Source organism: Calliphora vicina, chromosome 4 (genome assembly GCF_958450345.1).
Source record: "Calliphora vicina chromosome 4, idCalVici1.1, whole genome shotgun sequence".
Lineage (NCBI taxonomy): Eukaryota > Metazoa > Arthropoda > Insecta > Diptera > Calliphoridae > Calliphora > Calliphora vicina.
In genome coordinates, this window is record NC_088783.1 from 69363662 (window position 1) to 69378244 (window position 14583).

General features: G+C 34.3%; 2 protein-coding genes across 2 annotated transcripts; both read left to right on the forward strand.

Annotated features, from left to right (window-relative positions):
• The first annotated feature begins 345 nt into the window (after nt 1–345).
• On the forward strand, nt 346–4675 carry LOC135958080 (uncharacterized). The gene is made up of 5 exons (XM_065508943.1): nt 346–581; nt 665–774; nt 853–2296; nt 3586–4071; nt 4140–4675. The coding sequence occupies exons 3-5, from the start codon at nt 892–894 to the stop codon at nt 4247–4249; spliced, it is 2001 nt and encodes a 666-aa protein (XP_065365015.1). The 5' UTR covers nt 346–581; nt 665–774; nt 853–891; the 3' UTR covers nt 4250–4675.
• A 5941-nt stretch (nt 4676–10616) lies between these two features.
• Nucleotides 10617–14121, forward strand: LOC135958484 (uncharacterized). The gene is made up of 4 exons (XM_065509391.1): nt 10617–11136; nt 12985–13209; nt 13272–13473; nt 13530–14121. Exons 1-4 carry the CDS (start codon nt 10617–10619, stop codon nt 14002–14004), a joined length of 1422 nt encoding a protein of 473 aa, XP_065365463.1. The 3' UTR covers nt 14005–14121.
• The last annotated feature ends 462 nt before the right edge of the window (nt 14122–14583 follow it).

Here is a 14583-nt window from a genome sequence, read left to right on the forward strand (position 1 = left end):
TAGCTGAGTAGAGTTGCGCCGGTTTGAACTAAAAATAACTATAATGTTCTTTTTTAGTGATTTAGTTTTAGTGTATCATAAACAAAATAAGAAAATGAGTTTTTGTAAGTGGTTGGTAGTCGTGAATCACTAACAAATATCGTTTTCTTCATTTTAGTGAACAAATTGATTGCTAGTCAAGACATGGAGTTACTACTATCAGTTCAAAATGGGTTAATAACTATATTACGATTGTACTACTATTTTAGCAACTTTGTGTATATAAATACTATTGTAGTGCAACGCTGTAAATCATAACACAAAAAAGCGAAATTACGGAGAAATGTAAAAATAGCAGAGAATTTCTGGTAGAAAAGGCGAAAAAATTGCAAACTGTCGGCGTCTTTTTTAATTCCAATTTGTTTGTAGAATTAAACAAAAAATAATAATGCTAAACAAATTCTTATAAGCTAATGTAAATAACAACAAAATTCTCCAAACTAAACAATTTTGTAATAAAAGTGAATTTAGCCAGCAAAATTCTGAGTGAAGTTTTAACCAATTGAGCAAATGTTTTGTTATTAAACGTTCTCCTAAAGAAGGTTTGTAACAATTTCTAAAATATGCTGTAGAAAATGTATGAGATATAAAAAAAGTTGTGATTGAATAAAATATTTGTTGGCAGGATCATCATTGGCGAAAACACCTTTCCATGTAAGTTGTACAATAGACCGACCTTTTTGTGAGAAACGAATAACACGTAGAAGAGGAAGAAGCAAAAGTAACTAGCGATTTGTAAGTATTATGGGGAAAAAAATGCCCAAATGGTTTGGAGGTTAATTTTAACACTAAAAATTGCGCTTTCAACTACAGATTTTGCGCTGCATTTGTATTACTGGAACAGTTTTGAAAATGGGTGATTTATTTGATCAACTGAAGACGGAGGGTCCCTTGAAGAAGTCACACTTATCACCCGCTAAAAGTATTACGCCTTCGAAAAATAAATATACCAAAAGTGTGCAACAATTTAATGAAAAACACAAATCAAAGTCGGGTAGCATACGCCGCGAATCCATGCCTTCACCCATTACCGTTAGTAGTGTGGTAAAAAAATCAAAGAGTCACAAGGCCCGCAGCTTATCTCCCCCCAAGTATGGTGCAAATAATGTTATGAAATCGTTAAAAGTTAAATTGGAACGTAAAAAATTAGAAGAGTTTCTTACCCGCCCTCTTGAAGAACATGCCAACAATATACGAACAAAACAAGCTAAAGTTAAAGATGCTAATAAGCAGCCGAAAATGACACCAACAAAAGCACAACAAAAACTCTTTGAACCGCCGGTGCGTCAAAAGAAAACCAAGGCGCAAATGCTTAAAGAATTCAATATCAAGCCCTGTAAAGTGCGAATACATAGAGATAATCTAAAAAAACTATCTAAAGAATTTAAAAAGAAAAGTGCAGCCCAGAAGGAATGCAAAAATAAAGCCACTAAAAGACCAGCTTCGGACGGGTTTACTGGATCGCCGCCGCATAAAAAGGGCAAACTGTCTGCGGTGGATTTGAAAAACAAAACTAAAACCAGTTTCTTCATTAAACTCAACACATCGCCAAGCAGTAAATTAGAAAAGAAATTAAAGAATATTTCAAGAACATCATCCTCCTCTTCGGTGGCTCAGCATAATAAAATAAAAAATTCTAAATTCAATACTATCACTACGCCCACCAAATTCTCTCGCTCCCATTTGATACGCTCGTTTGGCAAGCGTTTCTTTAATGTTCAGGTGAAAATTGAACGTTGCACCCATCCTCTTTTGCTAACCTTTGAGTCAAATGAACGCGCCAGACGCCTACAGGCCAAACGCAACAACAAATCAAAAAATCTATCGGTATCATTTCGTGAACAGGTCGAAATCTTTGGCGGCAGTTCCGATTCAGATGATAGTTGTGATGAGGATTTTTGCGCTACGAACAATCGCAATAGTCGTAAAGGTAGTTCCAACAATTCAATTACCGTACCAGCGACACCCGTTGTTATGCCGGCCCGTTTGAAAAAAGTCGAAAATGGCAAAGTGGTCGATGACATCGAGTTGGATCCTTCATTGTTTTTGGATCCGAAAGTCTTGGTATCCAGCACACCATTTTCACCCGGACGCAAGAAACGTGAACATAAATCATTCAGTCCCCTGAAGGATGAGAGTTCGCCAAGCCCTCGCAAGGAACAATTGAAGTTGGCAAACGAACGAATACCACCAAGTGGTCTGAGACGTTTAAACATCGACGAGGAGGACGACGATGATGATGATTGTGAATATATAGGTGAGTAAGTGGTATGACCACATAAATTTAAAATGTTTAGTGTTAGGTTATGCATAATTTTTCACTATTTTTCGTCAAACGACAATAATGCCAACATATGTTTTCAATGCAAATATGTGTTTTTATACCCTTCACCTTCGTGAGAAGGGTATATGTATGTATATAAGTTTGTCATTCCGTTTGTAATTTCTACATTTTTCATTTCCGGCCCTATAAAGTATATTTATTCTGGATCCTTATAGATAGCGGAGTCGATTAAGCAATGTCCGTCTGTCTGTTGAAATCAACTTTCCGAAGCCCCCAAATAACTTACATACACGATTCATACATCAATATCTCCGAAATTCTTCCGGCTCGGTTGCTACTTAAAATCGAGAAAATCGGTTCACAAATGGCTGAGATATAAGGAAAAAATAAGGACAACATCGATTTTTGTCCTATTTTTTTACCTATATCTGGATTATTAAGTCAATAATATAGACAATATGGATATCTAATGATATATATTTCAAAGACCTTTGCAATGACGTATATAAGACCATAGTAAGTTGGACCTACAATGGGTCAAAATCGGAAAAATATATTTTAACCCGATTTTTTTTCATTAAAAGCTTTTTTCCGCTAAATATTAAAAAAAAAGTTTAAGAAACAAAAAAAAAAAATTTTAAATTTAAAAAAAAAAATTTTTAAATTTAAAAAAAATTAAATTAAAAAAAAAAGAAAAAAAACAACTTTGGGATTCTAGCTTAATTTAAGTTTAATATACGGATGTTTTGTTATATGGACTGTGCCATCGTGCCACTCAAAATGTAATTGCGTCAAAAATATCACAATTGGGCCACAAATTCCATCACTTGTATGTACCTCAGTAAAATGTGTTATTATAAAAGTGTGTCGTTTTCAGCTTACAACAATTTCCAATATTTAAATCATTTTTGAACTCCAAAAGGTCTAACAGACCTTTTTTTCTTCCTGATCCAGGTGTTCGTTCAATGTTCACGTCTTCCTTGTACTGTTTAATGGCTTTTGAAACAGTGTGACGAATCTTTTTCAGAAATTTTAGATTTTTTGGCGAGAATTGCTATATTTTTGTTTGGAATTTAGAATTAAGAAATTTGAAATTTTAGTTTTTTTTTTTAATTTAAATTTTTCTAATGAATTATTTCGGTAAATGTATTTTAGGGGTAACTTTATGTCAACAACAGGGGTACTTCTTGGAAATTTTATGTTTTTTTTGTGAAACTATCTCCTAAATTCCTTAAATAAAATTAGTTTTGTTGTCACTTTAGTACCTATCGAAATGCCACAACGGCGTACTTCACGTACCAGCTCCAATACAACACTTGACGGTTTGGGTTCAACAGCTCTAGGCCTAGCAGAATCGGCTACAAATTTTGCCGGGATTTTTGATGATGATGCCAACACAAATGATAACATTGATTTGACCGAGGAAACCACAACAAATATTAACAAACAAAAAACCGGCGGATCAAAATCAATCATAACAGCAGCAATAAATCTCGAAAACGGTTCCGACGATAGTTTTCAATCTGCAAGAGATAATGTCGTGGAAAATAATGCAGCAGACAATCAATTACCTGCATTGCGTCTTCTATCGTCATCGCCGTTACATTTCGAACAGGATGATACAAACAATGAATTTGAACAATTGCAACAGCAGCAGACAAATGGCAATGGTTGCAATAATGAAAGCAGCAAACATATGAATACCATAAACACTATGGAGGATATTTCAATGAATTTGTTTTTGGAAGGTAAACATTTTGGTTTAATTTTTTTTGTTTTGCTGGTTACCAGAGTTTCAATATTAATTTACTTTTAGATTCTCAGACTAATGAGGACGATACACATGCAAAGTCTTTTGTTGATAGTTTAATTAATGAAACTATTGACAAACTATCTAAGGATCTTGACGAGGGAGCAACTGATTAACAATATAACAATACATCTTGGTATTTTGGTTCTTAACTAAATGATGATGAGTGTATTTAAAATATTTGGGGCAAGTTTTTTTTTAATTATTTTTTGCTCTACTTCTGCATAAACCACACCATAACACACCACCCCCCCTTCAACATACTCTCTCTATCTCTCTCTGTCTTACGCGCTGTTTTTAAATTTTTATTATTTTGTTATAAACAAAATCTAACAAATTTTTACTTATAATTTGTTTAATTTTAATAACAATCTTTATATAGTTTATACATTCATACATATATAGTACATACTTTGAGACATATATAAACTACTTTATATCTTACTAAATACCTTAAATTAAATGCATACCTATTTAGGTATATAATTGTAATTTTACAGATATTTTCAACACATAAAAAGTATATAAATAACAACAATAAATCTAATACATCAACAACCATTATTATTTTATATTGATAAATACATTTTGCAATAGATACATACATATGTATAACCCACAGATGGGATTCAATTACTTAAAGTAATTTAGCAGTTTTTAGTTTTTATTAAAAATATTGCTTTCTTTGAGGAAGTTATTAAAAACATTGTTTTTTTTAAATGGTTTTTAAAAATCATTTTAATTGTGTTTATGAAGCAGACAATTGCAGTAAAGTTTTGTTAAAATTAAATCTGAGGGTTCAAAATGGATCCTAGTTCTTTATAAGCGATAGTTCTGATGTTTAACTGAAGGTTTTTTTCTAATTTCAGTTTATTTTTAACAAAATTAATCATTACATTTTATGCTTAGAATTATGATTAATTAAAAAGAAATTATTGTAAATTTATTTGTTCTAGAACTAGAATCATCAATTTTTAAAAGCTAGCATTGGCTACATTTTATTAAAATTATGTTATTTTATGAAAAATATACGCTATAGGTGCAGACGTTTGCGCAAACACAACAACATTACGTATTATGTTTTTTGTGCGAAATTTCATTAGTTCATAGAATTGTAACTTCATATACATATATAAAAAATCAATAAAAAATATAATAAATAAATGTTGCAAGATTTTTTCAAACTTTTTTTTATTACCAAAAATCATTTCTACAGTCCCCTCTTCCCTCTCCCATCTGTTCATCATAATTCCATGAAAAATCAATCTTATATACATATACATATTTCTTTTAAATTCATTTGTAAAATACCGGAAATTTGTCTTTGTATGTGTTTAAATTACATTTTATCTTTTAATATACAAATTTTAAAATTTAAGAAACAAAATAATGTATGTATTTTAATTTTCAATATATATAAATAAATAAAATAAACATTGTTTTTCTTAATTAAATCATAATTAACGTAATCAAAGATATTTCTTAGTCACATTAACTTAGGACAAAAGTAATGAATCACTATTTATTTAAACTAAACCAATTAATCATTATACTTCAAAGTGTAGATTTCTTATCAGATAGATAGCTTTGTAATATCATTTGGTAATAGACTTATCTGTTATATATTCAATTACAAAAAAAGGGCCTTCCAATAGGGACATCCGAACTTTGATAATTGACAGCGGCCATATATTGTTGAAGCTACATCTGTCGAATTGGCTGTCATTTCATTCAGTTTGTTTTGCCAAATCTCCATGGACGGATATAGAGTTCAACAACAAGTGTAAATTATAAAATTGTTTTATCAAAATGGGTGTTCTGTTCGGGGGTAACGTTCCGCGCATTTTATGGTGAAGCCCATTTCTGGATGAATGACTACATCATCAAACAAAACTGTCGAATTTGGGACGATACCAATCCACATGAGATCCAAGAGTCATCGTCATGTCCTGAATTGGATGATATGGACACCAACGACATGTGGTTTTAACAGGACGCGCAATGAAGGACGGCGTTACATGCCACACAGCTCATGTTACATTGGACATTTTGCACGAGCGATTTTCGGGCATTGCCATCTCATGTGGAGGTGATGTTAACTAGCCATCGAAATCGTGCGATTTGACGATTACATTTTTCATTTCCGACCCTATAAAGTATATACATATATTTTGGATCCTTATAGATAGCGAAGTCGATTAAGCCATGTCCGTCTGTCTGTCCTTCTGTCTGTTGAAATCAATTTTCTGAAGACCCCAGATATCTTCGGGATCCAAATCTTCATAATCCTGTCAGACATGCTTTCGAGAAGTTTGCTATTAAAAATCAGCAAAATCGGTCCACAAATGGCTGAGATATGAGGAAAAAACCAGGACAACCTAGATTTTTTACCTATATTTGGTTACTAAGTCATTAATAGACAATGTGGATATCTAATGATAGATATTTCAAAGACCTTTGCAACGACATATATAAGACCATAGTATGTTGGACCTACAATGGGTCAAAATCGGAAAAAATATTTTTTAACCCGTTTTTCTTTTTCACCAAAAAAAATTTTTAAAATTTAAAAAAAACTTTAAATTTAAAAAAAAAAAATAATTTAAAACAACAATTCAAAAAAACATTTTTAACAAAAAAATTAAAAAATATAATTATATGTATTTCTAACTAATACTAATTCAAATACCGATTATAACAAAGGATCATGTGTAAATTTGTATAGCTTTGTTATACATAATTAAAATGTATTTTCTTTCCTGAAAGAAAATAATATTGACTATAAATTCTGTGTTACAGAAAGGCTGGGATAGCAAGTATGTACTATACTATCGAGGAAATGTTTGTCAATAAATAGCACCTCCCTATACATTGTGATGACAGATTGAAGACAGTTCGCTTGGAATAAGGTTCTGAAGTTTGTAATACCTTAAACAAATTCTAGGTCCCTTCATTCACCAACAAGTGATTCCAGATATCACCGAACCCCGTCACTTTTGTGAAATCATACTGCCTTATTTCCCTTCTATCCTTTGTAGGTAAATTTTTGGAATACCTACAGTAACCGTGCGTAAAAGAGAATTCACTATCACTGAACACCAATAGTTCTTAATTTGATATCCCCACATATCGCCAACAGCTTCAAACGCAGAAAATGGTTTCAGTTTATGTACTTAATACATGGAAATTCTTTCTTTGGAATCGAATTACACAATAAACCCCAGATATCTGGTAAGTTGCCCGTATAATTATCGTTATAAAAACACATCATCGAAATCCAAGGGGTTTCTTTCACATCTTGGATCAAGGAAGTTGAACATAACGGTCGAATACAGACTTATCTCTTCGGAGAACATTTTAGACGTAGTCATCGACAGCCTCGTTCTCTTTTCCTCGGTCAAAAATGTTTAAATCATCGACAAAACTGGTAATTTTTTTCCACCAGATAATTATTTTCGTTAACAGTGGTATTGTTATAACAAGAACAAACAAAACACGACAAACCGAACCTAAAGTTGAAACGGAATCCAATGATGCAAAATAATGCAACCGGGTCTTTCAAGATGATGAATTTGGGTCATCTCCATGAGGAGACTAGGGTGCTATCAATATGTGTAATTGGCCAGGCAGTTGCTGTTGGCTTGCAATCAGTCAATTCAACTCAACCGTAAGATTACGATGCAGGATCTAAGACAGTTCCAAATGGACTTCGGGCGCTATCGTAATGAAGTCATCCTACATCTCCTTCAAAAAACATTACATCTGTGCTTTTTTTTTAATTTTCCTAGTTAGTCCTCTAACTTGCGTTAAACATGTTCCATAGCTAAAACTGCATATAACCAGAATACCAAGAAAATCATATTCGTTATTGTTACATACAAGACAATTGATCACTTCCGATAAATAAAGAAATATTCAAAGCTGTTTTAAATATCTAATGAGAAAACCGGTATGTATTTAGATATGAATATGATCTCTACATAGCAGTTTTGAACGATATTCACAGAGACGCCTACATTTTCAGTGTGTCCTGAAGACATCTTATTGAATACACTGCTACAACGATTATCGTTGCTCACACTAGTATTTTGCGGAAGCCTGGAGTAATATCCAAACTGAGGTTTCCAAAACTTCAAGGAAAAATGGTGAGATCGAAGAAACAACATATTGACCATTATCAAACCAACATGCAACCGCCCCCAAAATATGACTTGTTCCCAAGACAATTGGATTTACTATTCGAAACGACCCGAGTCGCGTCCAAAATTGTCAACTTAATAACTTCCGTATCAACCGAAAGTTATTTTCCCAAGAAGACTCCATGAATTGTAGCACTCAAATTTTGAGAAAGGCTAGAGAAATACGTCCACCAAATATAGTAGACGAATTCTACACTATAAATGATTTCCCACTATTCTACACTATAAATGATTTCACACTATAAATGATTTCCCACTTATGTATTGGTAAAACCCTTGTGGGTAGGTCACACTAGGATACTGTATGATGTAGGTCTTATTAGTCAGGACATTATTCCATCTGGAATCTCTGACTGTAAGGTCGCGACCTTCAACTTCGGTGCAGTAGAGTTCCCCACTAGGGATAAGTGGGTTGGATCTGATCAACTGTTTGATGGGTGCGCAGTTTTCCCTGACAGATCCAAGATGGACTCTGGTACAGTTGCCGGGGTTTATTTGGTCGACAATAATATCAAGCGCTCATATAGACTCTTTAACGATTGTAGCGTCTTCCAGGCAGAGATCTTCGCGATCTGGAAAGCCACAGAGTTGATAAAGTTACACGTCAATAGAGAGTCTACAGTGACTATATACGTAAACAGTCAGGCGGCACTAAAGGCTCTGGAATGTCATTTAATACACTCCAACTTAGTGGAGGACTGTATGAGAGCTCTAGAGGAGCTATTGGTACACTACTCAGTAAGACTGTGTTGGGTAGCAGGGCACTGTGACGTACAGGGAAATGAGGTAGCAGATGAACTGGCTAGACATGGTTCTGATCTAGATCATGATACTAGGGAACGGGGGGTTAAACCACCTATATGTCACTACTACAGGTTAATTTACGAAAGGTTCCGCAACTATACAAATCAATCCTGGAGCAGTAGGTCAGATTGCAAAGTGTCCAGGGCCTTATGGCAAAACTGAATGCAAACGCAACCGGTACACTGATAAAGTTGGATAGGTATAATCTCAGGATTCTAGTAGGAGTGATAACCGGTCATTGCTTAATTGGAGCCTTTAAGGGTAAATGGAATAATGGCACACAGGACTTCTGTAGAGTGTGTGGCGATGCAGAGAAGCTAGAGACAGTAGAGCATATCATGTGCAACTGCCCTAGGTTACAGGGTCACAGACTTAGGTGGCTAGGAAATAGATTTCTGGACGAACTTGGTTGTGTTGCTGACTGCAAACTGAGCAAAATACTAGGTTTCATTAAGGCAATAGGGTGGCTATTTAAGGGACGTTCTACGGCGATTCCAAATCCGTAACAAGATCTCTCTCTCTATTTCTTTCTTTCTCTCTTTAACAGGCGGTGTTTGGACTCTTCTTTTTATTCTAAATTTATTCTCTCTGTTCATATCTATTGAAGGGAATCACAATGGACCTCATGATAAATATGTACAGCAATTATGACTAGTGGTCTTATTAAATATACAAACTTGAGGTTTCGACTTACTATACTTATCAACATATCGTATTGACGGATAGATCCATACGAGCCAAATGACACAAGATCTCATCTTGGATAACTTGTCCGCCTTTTCGTTTCCGATTTCCATAGTATCTCAAGCTTTTCGATATTCTTATATTGTAAAACGTTCCGATATTTATACCAATCTCGTAATCATCTATAGAATATCGATAAGAATCCGAGTTTCTTCAACTGTCTAATACCATCAGTGATTGTCATTATCTCAGCTTGTAAGACGGTATTATGATTTGGGAATCTTGACTTAAAAAAACACGAGTTTGGGCCTTTCTATATTAAGGTAACGACATACATACATATGTAGTACATATCAACTTTTAGTTACTTTAAAGGAGAAGGAAAAAACTCAATAAAATCTGAAAGTGAATGCCAAAAACTAACAACTAAAAAAATGTAATATATCAAAAAATACTTTTAGAAAAGTTGTTTGTTTTAATATAAACCAAAAAATATGCATTCAACATTAAATGAGTTAGGGGTTTTTCTTTCAAACAATTTTTGAAATGAGTTATGGTCTTTTTAAAAATTACTGTTAATCTGTTATTCTTCAACATAAAAAACTGATTTTTTTTAAGGGAGGTATACCCTACCAGAATATGTAAAAAAACCGATTTAGAAAAAAACGAGATACGACCTTTCTATATTAAGCCATCGATATACAATAAAATTTTAAATATTTTCTTTTCAAAAAATAACATTAATTTCAATAATTTATTATTTAATTCTAAAAACAAATCAATAACAATTATACAAATGCAGCAACGCATAAAATTTACTGGTCCTTTTAAAAACAATGTTTCATTCGACAAGGAGCAAATACGTAGGAAAATCATTGTACCTACGTTTAAGCAGGCACGTCGAGTCGCCGATATTTATAATGCCCTCATACAAGAATTTCTCGAAGAAGGTTGTCCAACATCTGCAAAATATTTTCAAATTTTAATCGATAAAGAGCGTTCTCTATATGATAATGCCTCAATACGAGATCGCATTTTGGACGAACCGCAATTACTATTAAGTCTATTCGATAGTTGTAAAATGGCAGAAAAATCAGCTCTTTTAGGGCAATGCAATGGTTCGGCAGTTAGTTCACGTTTATTGCTGCAATGTATTTTGCTGTTTGAAAATTACGATAAGAAATATGATTGGATTTTAATGGATGTTTTTAGAATTATTATCAAGATAGCTGCAAAAGTGTGCGAGAGTGATGGGTGCTCAAAGGAATCCTTGAGTCAGATATATTATAAATTTGGAATGTATTTAACAAAGTATGGTAAGTAGTTTCGTACCGAAGACACATATCATACGGATATTTTTAATTTGAATTTTTGGACTAGTGGCATTTTTGATGTACACACAAAGGCAAAGATTTTCAGAAGAAGCTATTGTTAATCATCATGATTTTCTTGAGCATATTTGGTCTTTTCATGTTTCGGTTACAGGAGCCCTACAGTGCCAATACCAAGAGTTCAATGATTTCCGATCCACAGCGAATCGGAAATCCTTAACGGTAATCTCCTTAGACACCATTGATGTATAGACCCCTATTGGTCTATAAGCAGATCAATACCGCCAGTATGGTTTCCACCGGCCTTACAGGAGGTGAAATCTCCACACTGTCACTATTTACTTTAGCGGCCATTCGATGGCGAGTATCAGCTAACCTTTAACCAACAGTCATAAATTGGTACATATCCTCCCATCAGAATCATACTTTTCGATGACAGCTGCCTGAAAATGTCCACCCTAGCCCATAGACTTTTTCACCATCTCCAGATCTACCTTTAAGAGCGCTAGCCGGAATTGCACCAAGAGTCCTCACGGATTCCGGATTCTTTAATGCCGAGGGCTAAAACCTTCCGGACCCGTTTCCATTAAAGTCCTTACGGAAGCCCTTAAGGGAACCAGCCGGAAGATTCCCTGCTCTATTAACCCTCCGTTACTCGCAACTGATCTGGTTGATACAGGCAAACATTTTTTTATTTTAAATTTTTTTAAACACCCTAAATTTTAAGCTATTTTTTGATAAAATAATATTTTTGCTGCAATTTTTTTTGTATTACTCTTTTAAATACATTGCATTTAATATTGTTTTTATGTTTTCTAAATAAAAAGTGAAGAGATTATTTTCAAACGCGCCTTTCTTTTGTTGATATCAATTTGCTACATTGCGATTAGTCTCCATTGAAAATGATTGCGACTAACGGAGGGTTAATCCCTGCTACCTTATTAGGTGATGGCCTACTACCATCTACAGCTCTTACCGATTCCATGAGCAGTTCAGCAGTAGGGGCATCACCCTCTTTACTATTTTCTGAACGGTTTGATAATGGGGTCTCCGACACGTAGCAGCATCCACCTACCGCTCCCCAGAAGAGGACCCCACTAAAATAACCCTTTCACTCCCATTTTCTCAATATCTGGTTATCGTTTTTCGTAACGATATATGTATGTACTTCCAATTAAAATTTTTTTTGTATGAGAGATTGAGAAAATGGAGGTCAATGTCATAGATTCTTTTAAATCTTGAGACGTCCTGACGGTGATTTTGGAGAGGATCTTTCTCCTTTGTGCTGAATGACGCCGGATATCTCTGCTTCATCTTAGCCAGATAGGCCAGAGATTTGCGGGTGCCATTTTTTGTCCTCTCTTTTCTCGTTTGGTCGGTATTTACAAACCGTGGTCTCTCTGTAACACGATTAGAACAAGATTAGCGTCCGTGTTGGTGGCTTTATACCGATCGACTTTGTTGGGTTCCCTTGGTCTCATTGGATGCTGTGAGCAGATATCACGGTGATATCCTGCTCCTCGTCAAGGAGCAGACCCATCTCCTAGAACTTTTTAGTGGCACAAGTTATACCAAAGGAGTCTCGACAATCCCAGAATACCTTGCACATTAAGTTCGTTAAACACATGTCTTTCATGCTCCATAATCCAGGCATGATGAATGTCCACCCCACATGGTGCTGTCCGTGTCTTCCCTGAAAGCCGTAGCGTCCAACTTTACTTTAGTCAGATTGTAAAAATGTCTGAAATGTAAAAGGAATCTTTGTTTTACAAATAGGCCTTTATTTATCTTCGAATTGTGGTTAATTTATAGAGAATTTTTTAAATATTTTAGATTTGGAAGAAGCTGTTAAATACCTTGAAAAATCGTTTGATTTGGCTAAAGGGACCAATTGGATCGACAAAGATAATTCAAATAATGGTAGATCCCTACATTGCTCGACTGTGATAGCCAAAACTTATGCATCAGCACTACTCCATCACTCTAAGAATATATTTCGAACTGAACTACAAAAAGCCTTAAACCAAGGCCAAAAAGCGATTGTTATTTTAACGGGAGGTACTTTACTGGAACACCTACATTCGAAAAACCTCTTTATTTTAAACTATTTTTGTTTACAGTGGGTATTGAACATAATAAGAGCATGTATATAAAAGCCTATTTGGATATGGCGGAATTTCATATAGAAGCAATGAACTATGACGCAAGTCTTTTAATACTAGAAAATATAATCAAATATATTCGTTCTTATTTGCCAGATACTGCAAAGTATCTAAAATTCCTATCACGTTACAATCATTTAAAGGGCGTATGTTTGGCACGGTATGATTCGGCATTACAGTTTATTTTCCATTCACAATTCATTCACCATTTTTTAGACTTCAAAAATATGATGTGGCTCTGGTAGAACTGCAAGAGTCCCTTAAAAATATTCGCCAGTTAAACCTGAAACACGAAGAAGCTATGGTATTGTTGGATATGGCTAAGGTATATATAGATCGTGGTCGTTCTCAATTTCGCATGGCTGAATCGTGTTTACGCCAGTCAAAGGAGATTTTTGTTTCCCTAAATGATATATTTAATACGAGGAAATCTTCTTATCTTATGGCCAACGTTAAAATGTACAATATCCAACCAATGATTTTTGATTTAATAAAACATTTTCCTACAAGCTATTGTCATAAACACCGCTTAAGACGTTGGAAAGCCATGTGTCTACCATTTTGGCGTAATTTGCGATTTGCTTTGGAAGATGAAGAACGTGAGCCAATGCAATGTCTTTTGAAAGCAACAGAAATTCCAGCTAAAAAAAAACAACAGAAAAGTTTCCAACGCAAAGCTCCAATGAGTTAGAGATTATCTAAATAATTATTTTTAAATGGCTAGTTATAGAATATTTTACTAAACATTTTGACAATGGAATTTTTTTTATAAGATTTTGATCTGAAATTTATTGTTATGTAACTACGATGCCATTAACACACATTAATTGTAGTTAATAAAGGTTTATTATAAAAAAATCGTTTAAATGTTGTTAATTTATCAAAAAAAAAGCATGGATATTCTTGGGAAAACGGAGCTCGTGCTCTTTGCAAGAAGATACAATATTCCCTTTACCGTGCCTAAATGGGATGGAACTTGGTTATCATTCTTGACTTCAAACTGAATATCCAAGCAAGGGCGTATATGGCAGCTATTGTGATATATGCTTGCAAAGGGCCATGTAGAGGACTTGTGGAATAATGCGAAATGGATCTTCGTTATGGTGGATAAGCCCATAATAATGTATGGTGCTATTGGCAAATCCGACTATTGCGGGACGATCGATATAATCCTGCGAATTTCTGCACTAATGATCAAAGGTGAGTTACGAGAGTTCCATCGCGTGGTTCGTTTATGTTGCATTGGCTATCGGCTGATCTCAAACTAAAT

Coding starts and splice junctions, on each gene's coding strand:
- LOC135958080 (XM_065508943.1), top strand. CDS start 892: ATGGGTGATTTATTTGATCAACTGAAGACGGAGGGTCCCTTGAAGAAG. Junction 2,297..3,585: donor TGATGATTGTGAATATATAG/GTGAGTAAGTGG, acceptor TTGTCACTTTAG/TACCTATCGAAATGCCACAA. Junction 4,072..4,139: donor AATGAATTTGTTTTTGGAAG/GTAAACATTTTG, acceptor ATTTACTTTTAG/ATTCTCAGACTAATGAGGAC.
- LOC135958484 (XM_065509391.1), top strand. CDS start 10,617: ATGCAGCAACGCATAAAATTTACTGGTCCTTTTAAAAACAATGTTTCA. Junction 13,210..13,271: donor GATTGTTATTTTAACGGGAG/GTACTTTACTGG, acceptor TTTTGTTTACAG/TGGGTATTGAACATAATAAG. Junction 13,474..13,529: donor AAGGGCGTATGTTTGGCACG/GTATGATTCGGC, acceptor ACCATTTTTTAG/ACTTCAAAAATATGATGTGG.